Raw genomic sequence first — 27,697 nt, forward strand, 5'->3', positions numbered from 1 at the left:
GGTCAAAAATGGAAAGTGACGCGGACCTTGATCAAGCGTGACTTCCTTTTGACTGTATGGTATATGTTATATTGCATTTAGGAGCTTTCGGGTAATTGAACATGTATCAATAATTACAGATTTCTGTAGTTGTATATATAAGTTTGGATGTAGCTGTATTGCATTGATGTACTGGTGGATATTGTGTGGTATGACTCCTGTAGTTGATAGTATAATTGGTATAATGTCAACTTTATCCTGATGCCACATGTCCTTGACTTCCTCAGCCAGTTGGATGTATTTTTCAATTTTTTCTCCTGTTTTCTTCTGTATATTTGTTGTATTGGGTATGGATATTTCGATTAGTTGTATTAATTTCTTCTTTTTATTGGTGAGTATGTCAGGTTTGTTATGTGGTGTTGTTTTATCTGTTATAATGGTTCTGTTCCAGTATAATTTGTATTCATCATTCTCCAGTACATTTTGTGGTGCATACTTGTATGTGGGAACGTGTTTTATAAGTTTATGTTGTAAGGCAAGCTGTTGATGTATTATTTTTGCTACATTGTCATGTCTTCTGGGGTATTCTGTATTTGCTAGTATTGTACATCCGCTTGTGATGTGATCTACTGTTTCTATTTGTTGTTTGCAAAGTCTGCATTTATCTGTTGTGGTACTGGGATCTTTAATAATATGCTTGCTGTAATATCTGGTGTTTATTGTTTGATCCTGTATTGCAATCATGAGTCCTTTCGTCTCACTGTATATATTGCCTTTTCCTAGCCATGTGTTGGATGCGTCTTGATCGATGTGTGGCTGTGTTAGATGATACGGGTGCTTGCCATGTAGTGTTTTCTTTTTCCAATTTACTTTCTTCGTATCTGTTGATGTTATGTGATCTAAAGGGTTGTAGAAGTGGTTATGAAATTGCAGTGGTGTAGCCGATGTATTTATATGAGTGATTGCTTTGTGTATTTTGCTAGTTTCTGCTCGTTCTAGAAAGAATTTTCTTAAATTGTCTACCTGTCCACAATGTAGGTTTTTTATGTCGATAAATCCCCTTCCTCTTTCCTTTCTGCTTAATGTGAATCTTTCTGTTGCTGAATGTATGTGATGTATTCTATATTTGTGGCATTGTGATCGTGTAAGTGTATTGAGTGCTTCTAGGCCTGTGTTACTCCATTTCACTACTCCAAATGAGTAGGTCAATATTGGTATAGCATAAGTATTTATAGCTTTTGTCTTGTTTCTTGCTGTCAATTCTGTTATCAGTATTTTTGTTAGTCTTTGTCTATATTTTTCTTTCAGTTCTTCTATAATATTTGTATTATCTATTCTTATTTTTTGTCTGTATCCTAGATATTTATAGGCATCTGGTTTTTCCATCGCTTCTATGCAGTCGCTGTGGTTATCCAATATGTAATCTTCTTGTTTAGTGTGTTTTCCCTTGACTATGCTATTTTTCTTACATTTGTCTGTTCCAAAAGCCATATTTATATCATTGCTGAATACTTCTGTTAACTTTAGTAATTGGTTGAGTTGTTGATTTGTTGCTGCTAGTAGTTTTAGATCATCCATGTATAGCAAATGTGTGATTTTGTGTGGGTATGTTCCAGTAATATTGTATCCATAATTTGTATTATTTAGCATGTTGGATAGTGGGTTCAGAGCAAGGCAGAACCAGAAAGGACTTAATGAGTCTCCTTGGTATATTCCACGCTTAATCTGTGTTGGCTGTGATGTGATATTATTTGAATTTGTTTGGATATTAAGTGTGGTTTTCCAGTTTTTCATTACTATGTTTCGGAACTGTATCAATTTAGGATCTACTTTATATATTTCCAATATTTGTAGTAACCATGAGTGGGGTACACTATCAAAAGCCTTTTGGTAATGAATGTATGCGTAGTGTAGTGACCTTTGTGTAGTTTTAGCTTGATATGTCACCTCTGCATCTATTATCAGTTGCTCTTTATATCCTCGTGCTCCTTTGCAACAGCCTTTTTGTTCTTCATTTACAATTTTGTTCTGTGTTTTATGTGTCATTAATTTCTGTGTAATGACTGAAGTTAATATTTTGTATATTGTTGGTAGGCATGTTATGGGGCGATATTTAGCTGGGTTTGCTGTGTCTGCTTGATCTTTAGGTTTCAGATAAGTTATTCAATGTGTAAGGGTATCAGGGAATGTGTATGGGTCTGCAATGTAACTGTTAAATAATTTAGTTAGATGTGAATGTGTTGAGGTGAACTACTTTAGCCAGAAATTTGCTATTTTATCTTTTCCAGGGGCTTTCCAATTGTGAGTAGAATTAATTGCTTGGGTGACTTCATGTTGCAAAATTATCACTTCAGGCATTTGTGATATCATTTTGTATGTGCCTGTTTCTGCTTGTATGCACTGTGCATGCCTGTTATGTTGTACCGGGTTTGACCATATGTTGCTCCAGAAGTGTTCCATGTCTGTTATGTTTGGTGGATTGTCTATTTTAATGTGTGTCTTATCTATTGTCTGGTAAAATTTCTTTTGGTTTGTGTTGAATGTTTGGTTTTGTTTCCTTCTATTTTCACTTTTTTTGTATCTTCTAAAAAATGGTTCAAATGGCTCTGAGCACTATGGGACTCAACTGCTGAGGTCATTAGTCCCCTAGAACTTAGAACTAGTTAAACCTAACTAACCTAAGGACATCACAAACATCCATGCCCGAGGCAGGATTCGAACCTGCGACCGTAGCGGTCTTGCGGTTCCAGACTGCAGCGCCTTTAACCGCACGGCCACTTCGGCCGGCTTTGTATCTTCTAAGTCGTTTGGCCAATGCTTGTAAATTCTGCTTCTTTTCATCTAATTGTTCTGTCGCTTCTTGTTGTGAGATTTTACCTAACCTTTTTCGTTTTTTTTCTGACATTTCATTTCTTATAAATTGTGTTAGCTGTCCGATGTCTTTTCTCAGTTTTTCTATTCTGATCTGTAGCCTGTGTTGCCATGCTGGTTTTGTGGGTTTCTTCTGTGTGTTGGTTGGTTCTGATCTCTGCCTAGTGTGTATATTTAGTGTAGTGAGTGCTCCTATATAAACCAGTAGTTGTAACTCTTCCATAGTTGTGTTTTCATTTATTTTGTTGTGTATGATTGTGTTGATAGTTTTTATTGTTGTTTCGACTTATGGGTTATTTGGCGGTCTATGCAAGAATGGTCTAATGTCTGTATTTGTGTCTTTGTATTCTATAACTCGGTTTGAAGTAACGAATCATCTGGTACCGGAAATAGTGGTCACTCGCTGCCTGCATCGTCGTGTAGATGTGGACTAAACAATCTATCATCATCATCCTTATTACTATTATTATTATTATTATTATTATTATTATTATTACGAGGTGCATTCAAGTTCTAAGGCCTCCGATTTTTTTTCTCCGGACTGGAAAGAGATAGAAACATGCGCATTGTTTTAAAATGAGGCCGCGTTCATTGTCAATACGTCCCAGAGATCGCAGCACCGTACGGCAGATGGAATTTTACCGCCGGCGGCGAGAATGAGAACTGTTTTAAATACTTAAAATGGCGACGTTTTCCTTACTCGAACAGCGTGCAATCATTCGTTTTCTGAATTTGCGTGGTGTGAAACCAATTTAAATTCATCGACAGTTGAAGGAGACATGTGGTGATGGAGTTATGTTTGTGTCGAAAGTGCGTTCGTGGGGGCGACAGTTTAATGAAGGCAGAACATCTTGTGACAACAAACCGAAACAACCTCACGCTCGCACAAGCCGGTCTGACGACATGATCGAGAAAGTGGAGAGAATTGTTTTGGGGGATCGCCGAATGACTGTTGAACAGATCGCCTCCAGAGTTGGCATTTCTGTGGGTTCTGTGCCCACAATCCTGCATGACGACCTGAAAATGTGAAAAGTGTCATCCAGGTGGGTGCCACGAATGCTGACGGAAGACCACATGGCTGCCCGTGTGGCATGTTGCCAAGCAATGTTGACGCGCAACGACAGCATGAATGTGACTTTCTTTTCGTCGGTTGTGACATGGATGCCATTTTTCAATCCAGAAACAAAGCGCCAGTCAGCTCAATGGAAGCACACAGATTCACCACCACCAAAAAAATTTCGGATAACCGCCAGCGCTGAAAAAATGATGGTGTCCATGTTCTGGGACAGCAAGGGCGTAATCCTTACCCATTGCGTTCCAAAGGGCACTACGGTAACAGGTGCATCCTACGAAAATGTTTTGAAGAACAAATTCCTTCCTGCACTGCAACAAAAACGTCCGGGAAGGGCTGCGCGTGTGCTGTTTCACCAAGACAACGCACCCGCACATCGAGCTAACGTTATGCAACAGTTTCTTCGTGATAACAACTTTGAAGTGATTCCTCATGCTCCCTACTCACCTGACCTGGCTCCTAGTGACTTTTGGCTTTTTCCAACAATGAAAGACACTCTCCGTGGCCGCACATTCACCAGCCGTGCTGCTATTGCCTCAGCGATTTTCCAGTGGTCAAAACAGACTCCTAAAGAAGCCTTCGCCGCTGCCATGGAATCATGGCGTCAGCGTTGTGAAAATTGTGTACGTCTGCAGGGCGATTACGTCGAGAAGTAACGCCAGTTTCATCGATTTCGGGTGAGTAGTTAATTAGAAAAAAAAAATCGGTGGCCTTAAAACTTAAATGCACCTCGTATTGTATTATTATTATTATTATTATTATTAATGTATTATTATTATTCGTTGTGGTGGTGGTAGTAGAATATCATCATTATTTTCTCTTCCACATTTTATACATCTCAGTGGAACCCCATTCAGTATTTTTACGTCACATATGTAGAGTACATTTAGAAGAAAACCATGGGTTACAGGCTACTGAAGACGCTCCAGTAATTAAAGATACATAATGCTGAAGACAGAAACATTACAGAGCCGGTCTCAGGACAGTTCTAATATAAAAAGGAAAGGACAATTTAATATGGTGATTTGGTTTCACGTTCTTATGATATCGCTATGATAATAGAACCGTGAGACATCGGGCGTGCTGCTGTAGAAATCCAATTTCTTTATTTCCGCCGTAGACTTTCAGGCATTTTTCTTCCTATATAGTCGGTTACCTCACTGTGAACGTGACCCATACACAGGTTTAGTTTAAGTCTTTCCCTGGTTAAATTTTCTTTTTCTAAGTTACTATGTTAGATACGGCTATCCGGTTTGTTGCAGACAGTAGCTTAACTTATGAAGCTTTTATGGATACTGTTCCACATGTGCTCCATTTGTTTCGCGTAGGATGCCTACGCCTATACATTTCTTTGCACGTCTTTGCCGGCATCTCCTCCGTCACAACCTCTACACAATCTCGTATTCGTGTCTAAGAGTTTGTACGTCAGGAACCTGTCAATTGAATACTTCAAAGTTAACGTAACCCTACAAAAAATATCAAGAGAGGCTGTGTCTGGTGAACGTGTAGGCCATTATGTTGGACCGTGCAAGGTTTCTACTTTGCCTTTGGTGTTCAACGAAAGTAATATGAGCTCTAGTTTCATTCGAAGTGTCATACCTCATATCTGTACACCGGATATTTTTTAACCAAGTCTTGAATAATCGATATATTACGCGACAGGGTTTCTGAGTTTAACCAGTGTCATCTTTCTCTGTTGGTTAATCATGGACGGGGGACATCGGCTTATTAAGTAATTGTCAACGTCAGTGAAATTCAACAACAGCCGTGTAACTTAAAGATGTGTTTTTATTTTACTTTGAAGGCTACCAGTTTCAGCATTTCACTTTGGCGTCCTCAGGCCCCATATGCATCTCTCCAAATAAACGAAAACGTCATATAAAGCCATAATTCTCTGGATGTCCTGAATTCAGTTGTTACGCTAGTGTTTCATTCGAAGACTTGATAGTTGAGTTGGACTAGTGTAACGACTGAATTCACGACATCCAGAGAGTTATGGCTCTACATGACATTTTCGTTTATTTGGAGAGATGCATATGGGGCCTGAAGATGACATAGTGAAATACTGAAACTGGTAGCCTTAAAAATAAAATAAAACAACATCTTAAGTTACACGGCTGACAAATGTCATCTTTGGTTGACAGCTGCGTTGTCGTTGCCAGTGAGCATTCAGAGAGAGAGAGAGAGAGAGAGAGAGAGAGAGTCGGGTGTTGGTCATGCTTCTGAGCGACCTGGAAACAACAAGCTAAGCATAGAGACGCAAATGAGAGGATGTTGAATTCTGGAAACACGGTTTTGTAAAAACCAATCTAAGGAGTGTGAAGATTTTCTGGTAATTTTGTCGCTGCATTGCTTGCTTACACGTAATTTGAAAAAGGCGAAGTTATAGGATTTTTCTTTATTGGTTCGAGTTAGTTGGATCGATTGTTCATCTAGCTTGCACACAAAAGATATAAATTATCTGCTGACACAGTTTTCTCTCAGATGTTATACATTTATCACTTCTTTACTATTTCAGTAACAAATTTTTTGGCAGAGTAATATTTTTGTTAAAAAGAAGTGATTTATATAAAGGCGACTGTAATTTTTAAGGTTTCAGATTTTACAATATGATTTTTGAATACTAGCGCCTTTTCAATCATTCAGTAAATGCAATATCTTCCACCGGCTCCTCTCGAAAATGTTGTTTTGCAATTGTGTGTTGCTGCAATGCACTTCGAGGAAACAGTGGCTAAAATTAAAGCATAATGTGCTTGGCTTAACGGCACATTTTTTTCAGTGAACTTTCACAAAGCTTCGTTTTCTTCAGCCGGTTTGCTGCTGCGCTGCATTTTAATGCTCACCACATACGAGCTGTATCGTGTTTCTGTCGATACAGCTGAGCCACGAAAATGTGTTAGGGTCAATTTAGTATCATCTAGGAAACAATAAAATCATTCGCAGTCAGACGTTGCATTTCGAAACTATCGGGTTCAAGTTTAGGTAAAGCTCAGTGCCAGATCTCATTTCTTATGCAGATATTCTCATTCTTAAAGAGTAACGTTACATTCGTGTCGTTTAATGTTTAGAACTCTATGCATACGTAAATTTGAAGGGCATTTTCACAGATGCATTTTGGACATGTACTCTTTCAAAACGAAATTTGTAATTTTATGTAGAATTTTTATTTGTTAGCTTTGTGTGTAGGAATTGGAAGTCAAGCACTGTGATGTCGCGTATTGTAACACTGTTCACTACTTTGCGCAATACAGAATTTCACAGGATAAATTATTCTATACAATTTTAGGTTTTCTAATTGATGTGGTAAAAGTTAATTCAAAGACTTTTATACAGCTTCATATTGATTTGCATTGTTCTAGATCACAATACAGACGCAGACGAAGTTAAGAATAGGAAATTCCTGTAATAAAATAATAGAAGTGCATCCCTAAAAGCTTCACTAGTTAAGGGGGGTAGGACGTCAAACGGGCCGACTTGGAGCAGGAGAGGCACCACAGAACATTTTAATTTCCACTGTCTATACTTTTACAAATAAATTCATAAAACTTTGTCAGCATGACCAGGATGGATTCGGAATTCACACTCTTAGCAGTTGGAAGTTCGAAAACATAACGAAGTAATTTTTTTACATGTGAAATTTCATCACGTTTTTCACTTACTAATGGCAGCATTTGTTGCTATAGGGACACTTTTCTTCATAAGTAAGAGAGATGGTTCGATGAATTTGCACAGCATGCAAACCATACTTAAAGGTGTATGAAACTCTAGAATTTTCCAAATCTATTAAAAACTGTGGTAAAAATTGAGGTAATTAACTACAAAATTTGTGTTTTTTGTAAACATGAAGTTTAAAATACAACAGATCATTCGTTTTTTCATAAATTAAATAAATTCTAGAGTTTCATACACCTGTAAGTATGGTATGTATGCTGTGCAAAATTCATCGAAGAATCTCTCTAACTTATGAAGAAAAGTGTACCTATAGCAACAAATGCCGCCATTAGTAAGTGAAAAAATGATGAAATTTCACACGTGAAAAAAATTATTTTGTTATGTTTGCGAACTTCCACTGCAATGAGTGTGAATCCTGAATCCTTCCTGGTGATGCTGACAAAGTTTTATGAATTTATTTGTAAAAGTATAGACACTGGTAATTAAAATGTCCTGTGATGCCTCTCCTGCTCCATGTCAGCCCGTTTGACGTCCTACCCCCCCTTAAATTACCATTTGCAGCAAACCGCATAGTTGTATCTAGCATAGTTCCCTAGAACTTAATTTCGACTTACGCTCGTCCTGTTTTATCGAACGAAATAGTTCCTACGCCCGAAATCTAGCAGATCGTGCACTCGATGCGGTGATAATATATGAAAACGCACAGTACGGCAGTAATGTTTAAGCTATGTGGAAAGACAGTAGTGGAAGATTGGATTTGCGTGCGTCGCTGTGGCAGCTGGCGCGTGCAGTGCTGACCTTCTCCTGCTGCATCTGCTGCTTGAGCAGCATGGCCTTCTTCTTGTCCTTGCAGCGCTTGTTCTGGAACCAGACCCGGATGACGCGCGGGCTGAGCCCCGTCATCTCGACGAGCTGCTCCTTCATGAGCGCGTCGGGCCGCGGGTTGGCGTTGTAGCAGGTGCGCAGCGTGTGCAGCTGCTTCTCGTTCAGCACGGTGCGCACGCGCGTCGGCTTCCCGTCCGACGTCGCCTTGGCGCCCGACGCCCGCCCCGACTCCCGGCCGCCCTTGTTCGAGCCCGACTCCGACGAGTCTGCAACAGCAACGCGGCGCGACACGGCGTCAGCAGGGGTCTGGCCGAGCAAGCCAGTGGTGGAGCAGAGCGAGCGAGGACGAGAGGAATACAGGGTGCCCACATGAAACTTCCCTTATATCCAAATGCAATATCTTAAAAAAACAAAAGCTGAGACATAGATACCAGCGGTTTGCGGTGCCATGCAAAATACGAGGATCGTTCAATAAGTAATGCCTCACTTTCTTTTTAACCCAATAATATACATAGACAAACGTCCTTGTTGGTGCGACCTGGCAATAACAGTTCAAGGCAACAGGTTTGAAGCCATCGAGGAGAAACTAGAAACCGCCCTTTCTACAATGTCTACCTACTACAAAAAGAATTCTCTAAAACCCAATCCCTCCAAAACTCAAGTGAGTGCATGCCATCTGAACTCGAGGCAGGCAAAGTACAGGCTCAATGTTACCTGGGATGGGACATTACTAGAACACACAGATACTTCCACCTACCTTGACGATGTTCTGGACAGAACATTGACATACAAATGTCATTGCGAAAAAACGCGCAAAAAAAGTAGCACGAAATTCCATAATAAGAAAGCTGTCCAATAGCAAATGGGGTGCCAAACCTACCGTGGTCACAACTTCAGCCCAAGCTTTGTGCTTCTCAACTGCCGAATATGCCTGCCCGGTATGGTACAGATCCGCCCATGCAAAAAAGGTAGATATTAGCTTGAATGAAACATGCAGGATAGTGACAGGGTGCATGAAACCAACCCCCATAGAAAATCTTCGCAGGGCCGCAGGTTTTACAAAACCTGACTCACGTAGGAAAGCCCATGAACATACAGAGAAGCTAAAACAAACCTTTGATGCCCGTCACTCAATATTTGGCCTAGAGTGTGGCCCCAGCAGACTCAAATCCAGACGCCGTTTCCTAAGTTGCGCCTTAGATGAGCCCCCCACCTACTATCTACTAAGAGAGGACCCACCAAGCGGCGTTTCTGGTGATTGCAAAACCTGGAGAATGCTTAACCGCATCAGAACTGGGGTGGCCCCTGTGAAATCTAATCTCATCAAATGGGGTTTGTTGGACGAAAATGACGACAAATGCGACTGCGGCACTCGGCAGGACATGGAACATCTCCTACAATACCCTGCCTGCCCCCACAGATGCACCCTCGACGATCTATGGCTGGCTAAAGAAGAAGCATTAGACATTGCCCAATACTGGGCAAACAAATTGTAGTTTCCGGACACGAAAAAGTAAAGTAAGTTGGTGCTTCACTTTTGATGTTAATTCTGTGCACCGGTAAAATTTCGAATCGTTCTTGCAGAGATGGCAGAGCCGTAGTACAGCGTCAAAATGGCGTCTACATACGACTCACGTTACAAGCAGCGCGCTGTTATTGAATTCTTGCGTGCAGAAAAAGAAACTGTGGTGAACGTCAAGCGTGTGCAGTGTATGGCGATGCTGCAGTTGATGGGAGTACGGTTTGGCGATGTGTAAAGAAAGTTACAGCCTGAGGAAATGAAGAAGCAGAGCTCCATGATCAGCCACGCTCGGGACGTCCTGTGACAGCTATTGCTCCAGACATGCTGAATCGTGCGGATGCCATTATTCGTGCCGGCCGGCGCATCACAATTCGATAATTGGCTCTATAGTTGTCGGACAGCATTGGAAGCGCGTTTGCAATGATCGAGACTCTCGGATATTCAAGAGAGGTGCTCACGGTGGGTTCCACGAATGCTCACAGCGGACCACAAGATTCAAAGAAAGGCCATTGCATCTTAATTGTTGGAGCGTTTCGAGACCGACAGAGAGGCCTTTCTGGAACGGATCGTTACGGGGGACGAAAGCTGGGTGCACTAATTCGCACCGGAAACAAAAAGGCAGTCCATGGAGTGACATCATCCCCATTCACCATATAGAGGAAATTCAAGACAACCTCCTCTGCCAGAAAAGTCATGGTGACAGTCTTCTGGGATTGTGATGGCGTCATTCTCGTGGATATGATACCAAGGGGGTCAAGCATGAACTCAGAGGCATACGTGAAGACTCTGAATAAACTCAAAAACCATTTCCGAAGTGTTCGATGGGACAAGAATCCAGAAGAAATCTTGCTCCGACACGATAGTGCAAGCCCACACACATCGCCAAATTGGGTAGAACATCATTGTCTAATCCACCCTACAATCCAGACCTGGCATCCCCGGACATCCATCTTTTTGGGCCGCTTAAAGATTCTCTACTGGGAACACACCTTGAAGATGACGAGAGTGTCAGTCATGCACTGAAAACACGTTTACGCCTACAGGACAAGAGCTTTTAACAGCAGGGAATACGTGCTCTTCCACAACGTTGGTGTACGGGCATAGAACGTGAAGTAGACTACGTAGGAAAATAGGACATGGACAAGACAACTTGCGCTGCAGTCCGGAACCGCGGGACTGCTACGGTTGCAGGTTCGAATCCTGCCTCGGGCATGGGTGTGTGTGATGTTCTTAGGTTAGTTAGGTTTAAGTAGTTCTAAGTTCTAGGGGACTTATGACCTAAGATGTTGAGTCCCATAGTGCTCAGAGCCATTTGAACCATTTTTGACAAGACAATAAATATGTTCTGAGAAAAAAATGGCGTATTACTTATTGAACGATTCTCGTAACTCAAAGTTTTGCAAAATAACAATAATAATAATAATAATAATAATAATAACACGCCCACATGTGCTCTGTTCATAACCTGTAAAATGTCTAGACGATATTCATGTCCGCATAAGGATGTCTTGGGAGATGGAGGTTACTGCATCCACAGTTCTTCAGCAGAGATTTCCAAGGCCACATACAGCTGAGGCATACACATTGTCGTCCACAGAAATAAATCCAGAGGGGTTATGTCCGCAGATCGCAGTGGCCACATGAATGGGAACATTGACAAACACCACATATCCATTTTTGACAAAATTAAATTAGCTATGATTCTGTACTTTAAGCATATAGGCCGATCGTGATACAAAGAAACCCCCATGTGGCCTGGCATTTTCCGTGTTGTTATGCAGCCATCGTATCATCTACACTGAAGAGAAACTTCACATGAACGAAAACATTGGCTTTCTCAATATTTAAAAAAGAATGGCTCTAAGCGCTATGGGACTTAACTTCTGAGGTCATCAGTCACCTAGAACTTAGAACTACTTAAACCTAACTAACCTAAGGACATCACACACATCCATGCCCGAGGCAGGATTCGAACCTGCGACCGTAGCAGCAGCGCGGTTCCGGACAGAAGCGCCTAGAACCAATCGGCCACAGCGGCCAGCTCTCAATATTTTACGAGTAAGTTGGCGCTGTTGACTATCAACTTATTTCAAAATTTTCCGTGCGCGCTTTAATTTAAAATTTGGGCAACTCCAAGTGGACAAATGTTGCACATTTGGAGAGCTTGGTGTAAAAATCAAAATTCCATCTCTGAACGATGCTGCTAAAAGGACTGCAAAAGTTCCGACAATAGTGCACAGAGGCTTGCTGGTAAATTCTTCAGTAAATTACTCGCAGTTAATGAGAAAACTTCATCAGATTCTACCACTGCGGGCCTCGCGTTAGATTTTATGTAGAACCTACAGTTGCCTCTTATACCAATACAAGACATGTTTTACTTGCGTCAGCTTTCAGTAAATGTCTTTCATGCGAACCGTGCTGTGGCAATATGTCGTTTAATGCTTGTGGCACATGGAAGATTTCAGTTCATCACCCATTACTTTCCAGTAAGAGCCCACTCTTAACTTCCATGTAACACAGATTACATTTGCTGAAAAGAAAACGTAATTAATAATACAGTGAAGCAAAAAGATGGATTTTAAAGTGACAGAACATAAAACAGAATAGGTACTAAATCTTAAGGAGTAGTGACAAATTTCTACCAAAAGAATGCTAGTTCCTTTCAAACTCAAGCAATGGCTACACAAAGAAATAAAGAGCACATTTTTGAAACACAATTCAAGCAGTCATGCTGTTCACATGAACGTCTTGGTGTTAAAGTTAGGTCGTTCACTGATGGAGCAGAGGAGCACACATTCCAACTGGCTAATCCATCTGTTATTTCGTCAGGCCCTGTAAATCAGGCTTATGAAGCTCATTCCTATAAAAAAGAAGAAAATGAATGACCTAAGAGGATTTCTGCCATTCTCACCAAAAGGAAATATATCCAGAACTTCTACTCTGACCGATACAACTGGTCAACATGTGTGAAAGAATTAACCCTGTGTGGAATATAATGCCAAAGAGAATAGAAAATAGGCATAATTTGATTATTTTTATTCAAAATAACAATAAAGTGTGAACTAAAAAGGGAACCTCCCCACTGCACCCCCTTAGATTTAGTTATAAGTTGGCACAGTGGATAGGCCTTGAAAAACTAACCACAGATCAATCGAGAAAACAGGAAGAAGCTGTGTGGAACTATGAAAAAATAAGCAAAATATACGAACTGAGTAGTCCATGTGCAAGATAGGCAACATCAAGGATAGTGTAAGCTCAGGAGCACCGTGGTCCCGTGGTTAGCGTGAGCAGCTGTGGAATGAGAGGTCCTTGGTTCAAGTCTTCCCTTGGGTGAAAAGTATACTTTCTTTATTTTCGCAAAGTTATGATCTGTCCGTTCGATCATTGACGTCTCTGTTCACTGTAATAAGTTTAGTGTCTGTGTTTTGCGATCGCACCGCAAAACCGTGCGATTAGTCGACGAAAGGACGTGCCTCTCCAATGGGAACCGAAAACATTTGATCGCAAGGTCATAGGTCAACCGATTCCTCCACAGGAAAACACGTCTGATATATTCTATACGACACTGGTGACGGCATGTGCGTCACATGACAGGAATATGTTGTCGACCCACCTAACTTGTACACTTGGCGAATGGGTAAAAAGATTCTTCTACCTTGCCAGATTTAGGTTTTCTTGTGGATGTGATAATCACTCCCAAAAAAGTGATGAAAACATAAGTGTTTGTCACATAAACTGAAAATAAAAAGTTAAAATTTTCATGCGAGGGAAGGCTTGAACCAAGGACCTCTCATTCCATAGCTGCTCACGCTAACCACGGGACCACGGTGCTCCTGAGCTCATATTATCCTTGATGTTGCTTATCTTGCACGTGGACTACTCAGTTCGTATATTTTGCTTATTTTTTCATAGTTCCACACAACTTCTTCCTGTTTTCTCGATATATCTGTGTTCAGTTTTTCAAGGCCTATCCACTGTGCCAACTTATAACTAAATCTGAGGGGGGTGCGATGGGGAGGTTCCCTTGTAAGTAATGACTGGTGCTTCTTTATTACAAAACATTGAGAAAGCTTATGTGTTTACTACATAAAATTTAACTTAATGTTAAGGAAATGTATCAAGACTGTCTACTGTGCATTGGTATTTTTCCCTCTACATTCATTTTAACAAAAAATAAGTAAATCGGAATTTCAGCATAGCTTTAAGACTTGGAATGTTTTTTGGATCTCCCTTAAGTTTAGTTTTTAGACATTTGGGGTTTCTCAGTATTCCCATTCACTTGGTTGGTCTACCACGTGTTATCCATTGCTGTGGAAGTGTTCGATCATGAAGTCTCAAACATGTAAACTCTAGTGCATGTGGTGTATCGTCCTGCTGGAAGATCACATTTAGCTGAAGGGAAGGAACTGAGGGACACCAAGTTGTTAAAAATCGTGTCCAGGTTACTGTTTGCTCGATGAAGAAAAATGGTCCAATTACGCCGTTTTACATCAATGAACACCATACATTCTACCTTTTCACTGTCTCTGACCTGTTCCCGGTAACTGAGGGGGTTTTCCAAAACCCGGATGCGAATTTTTGTAGCGATTAACCATCCCGCATGTGTGGAAGCTTGCTGCAAAAGACAAAACGACATATCCTAGATAGATGGAAGTTTTACTCTGTTCAGTCCAACGTCTCAGAAGCAAATTTGTGGCGAATCTGCAAACATATTCGGTGCAGTGCTTGCACAATTTGTAAGTGTACAAGTGGAGTCGTTTATGCAGCACATAGCGAACTGTAAGGCGAGGGATGTTTAGCTCTCGTGTTGTTCGGAAACTAACTTTGACGGGTTTCTTTGCAAAGTCTCTTTGATCTCGTCGACCATTTCGTCAGATGCGTGTTTTCTGCCAGAACCTGTCTGTCTGTTTATACTCCCAGTTGTAAGGAACATGTCATACCAATCCTTAATCGTCTTAACATCTGGTGGCGCCCTTTGAAATTTCTTTGGACGGCAGTGAGTAATGTAGTTTCCGCATACCGCACCACGCACTGGGCTCTCCCTTGGGGTGTAGTCATTTCCGGTAATCATTTAGCATCTAAAACAAGACAAAATGAATCATTTACAAACAATCTACACCTATCTTTGAGTTGCTTTACATGATGCGTAAACCGCAAGGAAGTAATCTCTCTCTCTCTCTCTCTCTCTCTCTCTCTCTCTCTCTCTCTCTATATATATATATATATATATATATATATATATATATATGGCGTTTGGAAATCAGAGAGATTCATATGGAGACGCTGTATTTGTTTCAAATCGGCGTTCGCAGATGGCTAGGAATTGACGTGAGGAGATTGAAAACACTGATCTAGCTATCGGCGTGGCCCATGCCACAAGACTGCAAGTGAGATGTCGTCGGCAAGAGCTTGAGCACACCGCCACTCCACACTATCTAGGAGTCAATCTAGTCAAAGATGTTGCCTTCAAACGGCAATGTCCATATACAGAGGAACATCGTCATCTGGAAAGTGAGAAGTACGACATGGTCAGTGGCATAACTAGGGAACGGAAGCCAAGGCGTGTGCCGCAGGGCCGCATTTTATCGAGGGCGAAAAAACTGATGGTGTAAGGATACATCTCTACAGGACCCAAGATCACAGAAGACGTGGGGAGAACTTGTTAGCTTGGGAGTGTGGTAGTTTTCGGTACCTGAGTCGGGGTGCAGCCCCCCTTGGCGCAAATAGAGGCGTGAAGAATTTGTTCTGCCATTATTACTGTGCAGTATGAAGCAGTACATTTTACAGCAACCGAACGGAATCGAAAATGGCAGTGGCTGACTGAAGTGAAAATGTGCATCGTGTGCATGCGTAAGCACTCTGAGAGGACATGAAATAGTCGTAGGGACCTTATTACGAACTCGAGATATAGACTCAGTGTTAATCATGATTTTAATATTCCTTTTCGTCACTCATCACAATGCATTCATTGAGTCAGTTATACTGAAGGGTAAAGTAGGCATACTCAGAGGGTACGTCCCACATATGTACAAAGTTACGAACGCTGTCACGGTGATGTGTGTACATTGGGAGCAAGTTGTCCGGAGTGATGTCGAATCCGTTCGACAGCGAACAACATATGAAGAAGTATTACTGAGCCAATGGGCAGTTTATAAAATCCTCAAACGACCGGCCACTTCACAAAGGACAGGAAAAAAGAAGCAACAGTTGTTCACGAGACCCGATTTTCTGTCACGGAGCCCTTTACTTCTTGGTTTCTACTAGGAGGAGTTACTCTCGTTATGCAAAGTGAGCCAAAGTTTTGGAAAGGTGAAGAGTATATCGTACATTTGTTGCTTTTTCTATTACACTTTAGCACCGATGCGCAATGAAAATTGAATCGTGTTATTGTTGCAAGCAATGATACTTAAACTGTGTGTTGCTCCATGTTTTGAATTGTACCATACAAAAATAATTAACGGAATGTGTTTCGCTTACTTCACTGCCAACTCATATTCATCTCAGAAAACGATTACACTGTGTTACAGTACGAGTAGGTTGGCCTATCGACTTCCTAGACCAGAATCGACAGACGTCGGAACGAAACTGCGAGTAGTCGTTCGTTTTTGGTTGCTACTAACTGACAGTACTTTGTGAGGTAGCCATTGTTATTTGCTGCATTATTGTTTTGTACTGCACTCTATTTTCCACCGTTTCTTTTCACTGCTGTATGTCGACTTACCCTAATTACTGCAGTTAGTACACGTAAGTCGACTTCAGTTTCCACTACGAACAATATTTAAGTTTATTTTTTATTTTTTTATTTTTTATTTTCACTTTTACTCCCGTGTGTGACTTTTGCCTTCACAACAGCATGAAGCAAAGATTGAGGTGCCTTGCACTGTGGGGAACAGACTGCAGCTTGTTCCTCTGCACGGCTCTTCCACCGTGCCCATCTCTGTACTGAGCAGACTTGCTCCCTTCGCACCCCACAACCCCCTCTGCCAATCAGCCAACTTCCAGTTAACACACTGTAAACATGCTAAGCAATGATGGGGATTTAACAAAAATGTGGTTATATTGACGTGAGGAGTGGCGCGTGAGGCGGGGAAAGTCGAACTTTGGCCCTGGGAACTAGCTACCCTACTTACATCTCTGCGTACGGCATTCAGATGCAAGTGAGAAGCGGAGAACTCCCCTCCCCACCGACAAACTACAACCCGGTCACGTCCGCGAAAACAAAGGGCGGTGCAACAGAACTGCACGTTACCTCGATCATCCTGGACACCTAGCTAACGTGGTGCCTGAACGTGCTTTGTTCCTCAGGCGCCTGGTCATCCTAAGTCAACATTACTGGCACACTTACAAGCCGTCCTGTACAACTCACTGCTGCGTCTGATCCTTGAATATGCCACCACAGTGTGGGAGAGTGGAGCGGACTCGCACATTCAGGTAATAACACGTTTCCAAAATCGTCCACTGCGACTGGCAAACCATCTGCCAAAGGACATTCCCAACAGCGCAACTGCCACACGTCAATCTGTAAAACCTGCTTTTATTGTAGGAGCTTACAGATCAATCGTTCTACGAATACTTGAATACTGCTCGTCAGTCTAGGAACCGCACCAGACAAGATTGATACAGGAAACAGAGAAGATCCAAAGAAGAGCAGCACGTTTCGTTACAGATTCATTTAGGAAGCGCGAAACCGTCACCGATGCGCTCAGTCATCTCCAGTGGCAGATGCTGCAAAACATACGTGCTGCATCATGGTATGGACCTTGCCGTTGGTGGGGAGGCTTGCGTGCCTCAGCGATACAGATAAGACGTACCGTAGGTGCAACCACAACGGAGGGGTATCTGATGAGAGGCCAGACAAACGCGTGGTTCCTGAAGAGGGGCAGCAGTCTTTTCAGTAGTTGCAGGGGCAACAGTCTGGATGATTGACTGATCTGGCCTTGTAACACTAACCAAAACGGCCTTGCTGTGCTGGTACTGCGAACGGTTGAAAGCAAGGGGAAACTACAGCCGTAATTTTTCCCGAGGGCATGCAGCTTTACTGTATGATTAAATGATGATGGCGTCCTCTTGGGTAAAATATTCCGGAGGTAAAATAGTCCCCCATTCGGATCTCCGGGCGGGGACTACTCAAGAGGACGTCGTTATCAGGAGAAAACTGGCATGCTACGGATCGGAGCATGGAATGTCAGATCCCTTAATCGGGCAGGTAGGTTAGAAAATTTAAAAAGGGAAATGGATAGGTTAAAGTTAGATATAGTGGGAATTAGTGAAGTTCGGTGGCAGGAGGAACAAGACTTTTGGTCAGGCGAATACAGGATTATAAATACAAAGTCAAATAGGGGTAATGCAGGAGTAGGTTTAATAATGAATAAAAAAATAGGAATGCGGGTAAACTACTACAAACAGCATAGTGTACGCGTTATTGTGGCCGAGATAGACACTAAGCCCACGCCTACTACAGTAGTACAAGTTTATATGCCAACTAGCTCTGCAGATGACGAAGAAATTGAAGAAATGTATGATGAGATAAAAGAAATTATTCAGATAGTGAAGGGAGACGAAAATTTAATAGTCATGGGTGACTGGAATTCGGTAGTAGAAAAAGGGAGAGAAGGAAACGTAGTAGGTGAATATGGATTGGGGGTAAGAAATGAAAGAGGAAGCCGCCTGGTAGAATTTTGTGCAGAGCATAACTTAATCATAGCTAACAGTTGGTTCAAGAATCATGAAAGAAGGTTATATACATGGAAGAACCCTGGAATACTAAAAGATATCAGATAGATTATATAATGGTAAGACAGAGATTTAGGAACCAGGTTTTAAATTGTAAGACATTTCTAAGGGCAGATGTGGACTCTGACCACAATCTATTGGTTATGAACTGTAGATTAAAACTGAAGAAACTGCAAAAAGGTGGGAATTTAAGGAGATGGGACCTGATAAACTGACTAAACCAGAGGTTGTACAGAGTTCCAGGGAGAGCGTAAGGGAACAAATGGCAGGAATGGGCGAAAGGAATACAGTAGAAGAAGAATGGGTAGCTTTGAGGGATGAAGTAGTGAAGGCAGCAGAGGATCAAGTAGGTAAAAAGATGTGCGCTAGTAGAAATCCTTGGGTAACAGAAGAAATATTGAATTTAATCGATGAAAGGAGAAAATATAAAAATGCAGTAAATGAAGCAGGCAAAAAGGAATACAAACGTCTCAAAAATGAGATCGACAGGAAGTGCAAAATGGCTAAGCAGGGATGGCTAGAGGATAAATGTAAGGATGTAGAGGCTTGTCTCACTAGGGGAAGGATAGATACTGCCTACAGGAAAATTAAAGAGACCTTTAGTGAAAAGAGAACCACTTGCATTAATATCAAGAGCTCAGATGGAAACCCAGTACCAAGCAAAGAAGGGAAAGCAGAAAGGTGGAAGGAGTACATAGAGCGTCTATACAAGGTCGATGTACTTGAGGACAATATTATGGAAATGGAAGAGGATGAAGATGAAATGGGAGATATGATACTGCGTGAAGAGTTCGACAGAGCACAGAGTCAAAACAAGGCCCCGGGAGTAGACAACATTCCATTAGAACTACTGACGGCCTTGGGAGAGCCAGTCCTGACAAAACTATACCATCTGGTGAGCAAGATGTATGAGACAGGCGAAATACCCTCAGACTTCAGGAAGAATATAATAATCCCAATCCCAAAGAAAGCAGGTGTTGACAGATGTGAAAATTACCGAACTATCAGTTTAATAAGTCACGGCTGCAAAATAATAACGCGAATTCTTTACAGACGGATGGAAAAACTAGTAGAAGCCGACCTTGGGGAAGATCAGTTTGGATTCCGTAGAAAAGTTGGAACACGTGAGGCAATACTGACCTTACGACTTATCTTAGAAGAAAGATTAAGGAAAGGCAAACCTACGTTTCTAGCATTTGTAGACTTAGAGAAAACTTTTGACAATGTTGACTGGAATACTCTCTTTCAAATTCTGAAGGTGACAGGGGTAAAATATAGGGAGCGAAAGGCTATTTACAATTTGTATAGCAATCAAATGGTAGTTATAAGAGTTGAGGGGCATGAAAGGGAAGCAGTGGTTGGAAAGGGAGTGAGACAGGTTTGTAGCCTCTCCCCGATGTTATTCAATCTGTATATTGAGCAAGCAGTGAAGGAAATAAAACAACAATTCGGAGTAAGTATTAAAAACCCATGGAGAAGAAATAAAAACCTTGAGGTACGCCGATGACATTGTAATTCTGTCAGAGACAGCAAAGGACTTGGAAGAGCAGTTGAACGGAATGGATGGCGTCTTGAAGGGAGGATATAAAATGAACATCAACAAAAGCAAAACGAGGATAATGGAATGTAGTCAAATTAAATCGGGTGATGCTGAGGGGATTAGATTAGGAAATGAGACACTTAAAGTAGTAAAGGAGTGTTGCTATTTGGGGAGCAAAATAACTGATGATGGTTGAAGTATAGAAGATATAAAATGTAGACTGGCAATGGCAAGGAAAGCGTTTCTGAAGAAGAGAAATTTGTTAACATCGAGTATTGATTTGAGTGTTAGGAAGTCGTTTCTGAAAGTATTTGTATGGAGTGTAGCCATGTATGGAAGTGAAACATGGACGATAAATAGTTTAGACAAGAAGAGAATAGAAGCTTCCGAAATATGGTGCTACAGAAGAATGCTGAAGATTAGATGGGTAGATCACATAACTAATAAGGAGGTGTTGAATAGGATTGGGGAGAAGAGAAGTTTGTGGCACAACTTGACTAGAAGAAGGGATCGGTTGGTAGGACATGTTCTGAGGCATCAAGGGATCAACAATTTAGTATTGGAGGCCAGAGTGGAGGGTAAAAATCGTAGAGGGAGACCAAGAGATGAATATACCAAGCAGATTCAGAAGGATGTAGGTTGCAGTAGGTACTGGGAGATGAAGAAGCTTGCACAGGATAGAGTAGCATGGAGAGCTGCATCAAACCAGTCTCAGGACTGAAGACCACCACACAACAGGGTATGATCTACTGTCAAAGTTTCAAGAGTACGTTCCTAAAATAGTAGACCAATATTTTGGACCTCCTACGTATATATCGCGAAAAGACCATGAGGGCAAACTTAAGAGTAATTCGAGCCTACACAGAGGTACAGCAGCAATCTTTCATCGCCTGAACCTCTCGCTACCTAAACAAGAGGGGGAAGAGGGGGTGGGGTTGTGACAGTGGTACACAAGCACCCTCCACAACACATCATTAGGTGGCTTGCGCAGTAGAGATGTTGATGTAGAGAGCTTGCATGTTTCGTCGACGTCGACAAGTCATGACCATGTTTCTTTGCAGAAGATGGGACGTAGATAACACAAGCCTGCTTTTTTTTATTATTTCTGTCAGATAATTTCTCACAAATAGATGTTTCACAATCACTTTGTAATGTTGATTCTGAGAATTTATTTCGATTTGTCACATAACTTTAGAATTTTTAACAAACAAAATCTCATAAGAATTAAATAACTTAAGCATAAATATTAGATTTAAATTCAGTTGAGGTCTGTGTTTTAGTTATATACAAAAAATACTACAAACAATTTTCGTAGTCACACCATGAGTACTCTCTTACATGTAATTCAAATTTTCTCGTTTTTGACTTCCTCGCAGAACCTTCATCTTTCTGTTCAACATGGAACAATATTCTGCCATCACACTATCATTCTGTCTTCCCAGCTATCTCCTCTCCCATCTTCTTAATGTCCCAGTGGAAGAGTCCTCTTTGTTCCTCATTATAATGTCCCAGAGTTGAGGAAAGCGTAAAAGAAGGAAGGAAGATTAGGTTTAACGTCCCGTCGACATCGAGGTCATCAGAGAGGGAGCACCAGTTCGGAACGTTTCTAGGATGGGGAAGTACCACCGTCCCCTTTTAAAGGAACTATCCCGGCATTTGCCACGAGCGATTTAGGAAAATTACTTGAAATCTAAATTTGGATTGCTGGAAGCGGCTTTGGGCCGCCGTATTCCCGAATGAGATTCCATTTCAGGGATGTAGTCAATAGTTCAGTGTAGGAAGTGGACTTTGCCCTCATGTACACTCGAAGTTCTTGAAATTTTCGTACATAGTTTTGACAATATTCATGTAATATGGATGTCTTTCTTTCGCTAGGAATCTGAACGCAGCCCAGACATCTTTTTCTCTAACATTCATTGTACGCAGCAGTTTGCCGACCGCGTAGAGACGCTACTCGCTCTTTACTGACTAAAATAGAGAACGGACCTTCCTCGGTATCGACAAACCTAAGAGAGAGGCAGACGCTACCAGAGAAGCGTTACGTTTCATGGATACGTTTACTTTTGGAAATCCGAGGGCTATGTTCCGCGGAGAGAAGGTTGACATTAATTCTTCCCAAAATTATCCCGCCAAATGATCAGGACTAGAAAATTAGGTAAATTAGATGTGATAAGGCGCTTTACACCGGCAACGGTCCTTCTCTTCTAACGTTCGTGAACGGACCGGTTACGGGGGCAAAATAGTGATACCAGAAGTACAACTCCAACACAAGCCGTAAGGTGGTCTGCGGAATATTCATGTAGAATTAAGTCTGTTCAACGTTACAAAGAAGAGCAATTACTATTCGTAATCACAATCGCAGTACGGTATTTCTAGGTACATTACTGGCCATTAAAATTGCTACACCAAGAAGAAATGCAGATCATAAACGGGTATTCATTGGACAAATGTATTATACTAGAACTGACATGTGATTACATTTTCACGCAATTTGGGTGCATAGATCCTGAGAAATCAGTACCCAGAACAACCACCTATGGCCGTAATAACGGCCTTGATACGCACGGGCATTGAGTCAAACAGGGCTTGGATGGCGTGTACATATAAAGCTGCCTATGAAGCTTCAACACGATACCACAGTTCATCAAGAGTAGTGACTGGCCACCATTGGCCACGTTTTCAATTGGTGAGAGATCTGGAGAATGGGCTGGCCAGGGCAGCAGTCGAACATTTTCTGTATCCCGAAAGGCCCGTACAGGACCTGCAACATGCGGTCGTGCATTATCCTGCTGAAATGTAGGGTTTCGCAGGGATCGAATGAAGGGTAGAGCCACGGGTCGTAACACATCTGAAATGTAACGTCCACTGTTCAAAGTGCCGTCAATGCGAACAAGAGGTCACCGAGACGTGTAACCAGTGGCACCCCATACCATCACGCCGGCTGATACGCCAGTATGGCGATGACGAATACACGCCTCCAATGTGCGTTCACCGCGATGTCGCCAAACACGGATGTGACCATCACGATGCTGTAAATAGAACCTGGATTCATCCTAAAAAATGACGTTTTGCCATTCGTGCACCCAGCTGCGTCGTTGAGTACACCATCGCAGGCGCTCTTGTCTGTGATGCAGCGTCAAGGGTAACCGCAGCCATTGTCTCCGAGCTGATAGTCCATGCTGCTGCAAACGTTGTCGAACTGTTCGTGCAGATGGTTGTTGTCTTGCAAACGTCCCAATCTATTAACTCAGGGATCGAGACGTGGCTGCACGATCCGTTGCAGCAATGCGGATAAGATGCCTGTCATCTTGACTGCTAGTGATACGAGGCCGTTGGGATCGAGGCGTTCCGTATTACCCTCCTGAACCCACCGATTCCATATTCTGCTAACAGTCATTGGATCTCGACCAACGCGAGCAGCAATGTCGCGATACGATAAACCGCAACCGCGATAGGCTACAATCCGACCTTTATCAAAGTCGGAAAGGTGACGGTACGCATTTCTCCTTCTTACACGAGGCATCACAACGTTTGACCAGGCAACGCCGGTCAACTGCTGTTTGTGTATGAGAAATCGGTTAGAAACTTTCCTTATATTAGCACGTTGTAGGTGTCGCCACCGGTGCGAACTTTGTGTGAAGGGTCTGAAAAGCTAATCATTTGCCTATTACAGCATCATCTTCCTGTCGGTTAAATTTCACGTCTGTAGCACGTCATCTTCGTTGTGTAGCAATTTTAATGGTCAGTGGTGTATTTCTTTGAGTCCAGTGGTTTAGGAGTGTTGACGTAATTTATGTTGCATGTTGGCACAGTGTAACAGTTTTAACAACACTTCATTGAAATACAGCCCAAACAATCGAGTGTAGCAGCGTAGTGAGAACAGCGCACTTTACGTGATTTCGGTCATGTGGTAAGTGATATTACAAGGAGAAAATGCGGAAGATAGACCCGAAACCTATGACAGCGTCTTGAAATGCATGAAACTAATAACGCGAGTAGAATGTGTACAAGGTTCCGGTAGACATGCCACGGTCATCAGGTACTGGTAAATCCGCAACTTTCGACGTTTAGTCAACAACCGATCAGATCCGCAACTTCCATCAGTGGCCTGTGAGCGCCTTTACCTGAAGCGATGAGTTCCTTAACTTCCATAACTAAACGATTAGCGACAGAGAGCTGTAAAGCTGTGTGGTAAGACCGCAGCTGAGTGGGACTGCAGTTTTTCCTGGGCCATGTCATTTCGACATATCCGTGGCAAAATCGCGCCACGTTATCTGGACCGGAGTCACGCGACAGGTCTCAGGCGGTGACATGCGCGTCAGCACCCGTCTGCATCTGCGCGATTAGATAGGCACACAGACTGCCGGCTGCACCATCAAAGGGTCGCCGCCGTCAAAAGGCGCGGTCGGGAGACACGTCTCTTCAACCCGGAGATCCTGTCGATAGACAGTGTCAATTGCCGTAAACATGTCGCGTCCTTGTTTGTATAAGAAAACATGTGGTTTAGTTGCAAGCATATTTAAGATTTTTTGATGGATGTAACTTGTTCCCCAACCCCGCTCCTCTCACACACACTTTTTAAATCCTCGTCCTGGTCGCGCGGTAGCGTTCTCGCTTCCCACGCCCGGGTTCCCGGGTTCGATTCCCGGCGGGGTCAGGGATTTTCTCTGCCTCGTGATGGCTGGGTGTTGTGTGCTGTCCTTAGGTTACTTAGGTTTAAGTAGTTCTAAGTTCTAGGGGACTTATGACCACAGTTGTTGAGTCCCATAGTGCTCAGAGCCATTTGAGCCAAATCCTCGTCCTCTACATTGACGAATGCACGTAAGTCGTGAGAAATTAAACTTTATGCCGAACTCTGACACAAACCTATATCACCTGTACTTTATGGAGCAGTTAGCTTTGAGTCCTGGATTGACATAATATGCATTACACTGGAGGTTCATTTTCGCTGATTTCATTTCATGTCACTGCATCTTTATTAACCTAATGCTCGCTGACTCCGTTTCTTCTCAGTGAAATTAAGTCAATTTAAAACTCGTGTGGATTTACGAATTTTTAGGTGGGTGAAATACTTACTTGTTTGTGTTGTTAAGGCTACTATAAGAACTTCGTCGTTTAAGGTAAAAAGAAATTGCGGGATGCCAGTAACTCGTATAGGTGCGTGTAAGGCACTATAGGCGTAGGACACACCACACTTCATAAAAAAAGCCTCAAAGAAAAGCTGCGGACAAAGAATTCGCATTCAAAAGTAGAGCATGATTGAAATGGGCCGGATGTAATCACCGTCTGTTTTGAACCTATCCTCTCAATGGCTTGGAGATTCACGAGGAATGGCACGTGGTTCGAGATCCAGTTTAAATAGTAGGCAGATTTACTGGGATAAGTAGGGATAGCCAAGTCGACGAAGTGGTGTCCAAGAAAGGCTTACATCAGGCCGTCGAGCCACACCGAATTATTAATGATACACTATGTGATCAAAAATATCCGGACACCCCCAAAAACCTACGTTTTTCGTATTAGGTGCACTGGGCTGCCGCCTACTGCCAGGTACTCCATATCAGCGACCTTGGTAGTCATTACACATCGTGAGAGAGCAGAATGGGGCGCTCCGCGGAACTCACGAACTTCGAACGTGGTCAGGTGATTGGGTGTCACTTGTGTCATACCTCTGTACGCGAGATTTCCAAACTCCTAAACATCCCTAGGTCCACTGTTTCCGATGTGATAGTGAAGTGGAAACGTGAAGGGACACTTACAGCACAAAGCATACAGGTCGACCACGTCTGTTCACTGACAGACTGCTTACAGTTGAAGAGGATCGTAATGTATAATATAATAGATCATCACACAGGAATTCGAAACTCATCAAGATCCACTGCAAGTAATATGACGGGCGGGAGGTGAGAAAACTTGGATTTTATGGTCGAGCTGCTGCTCATAAGCCACACATCACGCCGGTAAATGCGAAACGACGTCTCGCGTGATGTAAGGAGCGTAAACATTGGACGATTGAACAGTGGAAAAACGTTGAGTGGAGTTGCGAATCACGGTACACAATGTGGAGATCCGATGGCAGGGTGTGGATATGGCGAATGCCCGGTGAACGTCATCTGCCAGTGTGTGTAGTGCCAACAGTAAAATTCGGAGGCGGTGGTGTTTTGGTGTGGTAGTGTTTTTCATGGAGGGGGCTTGCATCCCTTGTTGTTTTGCTTGGCACTATCACAGCACAGGCCTACACTGATGTTTTCAGCACCTTCTTGCTTCCCACTGTTGAAGAGCAATTGGGGGATGGCGACTGCATCTTTCAACACGATCGAGCACCTGTTCATAATGCACGGCCTGGGCAGAGTTGTTACACGACAGTAACATCCCTGTAATGGACTGGCCTGTACAGAGTCCTGACCTGAATCGTACATAACAGCTTTGGGATGTTTTGGAATGCAGACTTCGTTTCAGGCCTCACCGACCGACATCAATACCTCTCCTCAGTGCAGCGCTTCGTGAAGAATGGGCTGCCGTTCCCCAAGAAACCTTCCAGCACCTGACTGAACGGAAGCCTGCGAGAGTGGAAGCTGTCATCATGGCTATGGGTGGGCCAACACGATATTGAATTCCAGCATTACCGATGGAGGGCGCCACGAACTTGTAAGTCATTTTCAGCCAGGCGTCAGGATGCTTTTGATCACGTAGTGTATTACAGTTTAGCTGAAATGAAAAAGGTTGTCTCAATTTTTGTAGTACAATTAATGTCAGTTACCACTGTTATTACCCTGTGCAGCAACACAATAGATCTAAAATTATATTTGTAATTCAGTCTAGTAGATCCGCTGGAGTTTCTTATGGAACAGAACTATTTTTTTACCCCTCTGATTTTTCAAGGCATGTATATTTAAGTCAGAACTTTTCTGCTTTATGGTGATGATATCTATGTTTCAACAGTGATTAATTAAACAGTGCTCCGCTGCATCTGAAACTAAAAATTACAATCAATGTCTGATATGAGCTTCGATTTGCCGCGGTCAGGCTGGGAAATTTAATGCGAAAATCATTCGAAAACAGTACTGCTCTGTGAGAAATCCACATTGAAAATTATTAGGGAAAAGATGGATCAGGGAAAATTCTTTAGGTAGTCTTTTTTCTGAATTCCTAGAGATAAGAAAAGAACGGGACGACTCCGTAATGGAAGCTGGGTGCATTGAATGACTACACAATAATTTATTAGCATCTGGGAGCATAAATTTATAGCTTGGAGCATTATCTGAGTATAGCAGCTCGTTTTGTATTATAGCGAGATAGGGGAGAGTGTGTCCCGGACATGATACGTTAATTGGGGTGCCTAACATTAAAACAAAAGCGTTTTTTCTTGCAGCAGGATCTTCATGTGAAATTTCAATCACCAGCTTTCTCATTCTATTGGAAAATATTCTGTTGGCGCCCACCTACATAAGGAGAAATGATGATCGTGATAAAATAGGAGAGCCCG

At 42.4% G+C, this 27,697-nt stretch overlaps 1 protein-coding gene across 1 annotated transcript in view; it reads right to left on the minus strand.

Moving 5' to 3' along the window:
- Window positions 1-27,697, minus strand: part of LOC126262804 (insulin gene enhancer protein isl-1) — a 468,702-nt gene that overhangs the window by 78,358 nt on the left and 362,647 nt on the right. Inside the window, exon 5 of the mRNA XM_049959645.1 lies at window positions 8,393-8,685. Within this exon, the coding sequence (XP_049815602.1) occupies window positions 8,393-8,685 (293 nt within the window). The remainder of the gene's footprint in view (window positions 1-8,392; window positions 8,686-27,697) is intronic.

This window comes from Schistocerca nitens, chromosome 6, assembly GCF_023898315.1.
Source record: "Schistocerca nitens isolate TAMUIC-IGC-003100 chromosome 6, iqSchNite1.1, whole genome shotgun sequence".
Lineage (NCBI taxonomy): Eukaryota > Metazoa > Arthropoda > Insecta > Orthoptera > Acrididae > Schistocerca > Schistocerca nitens.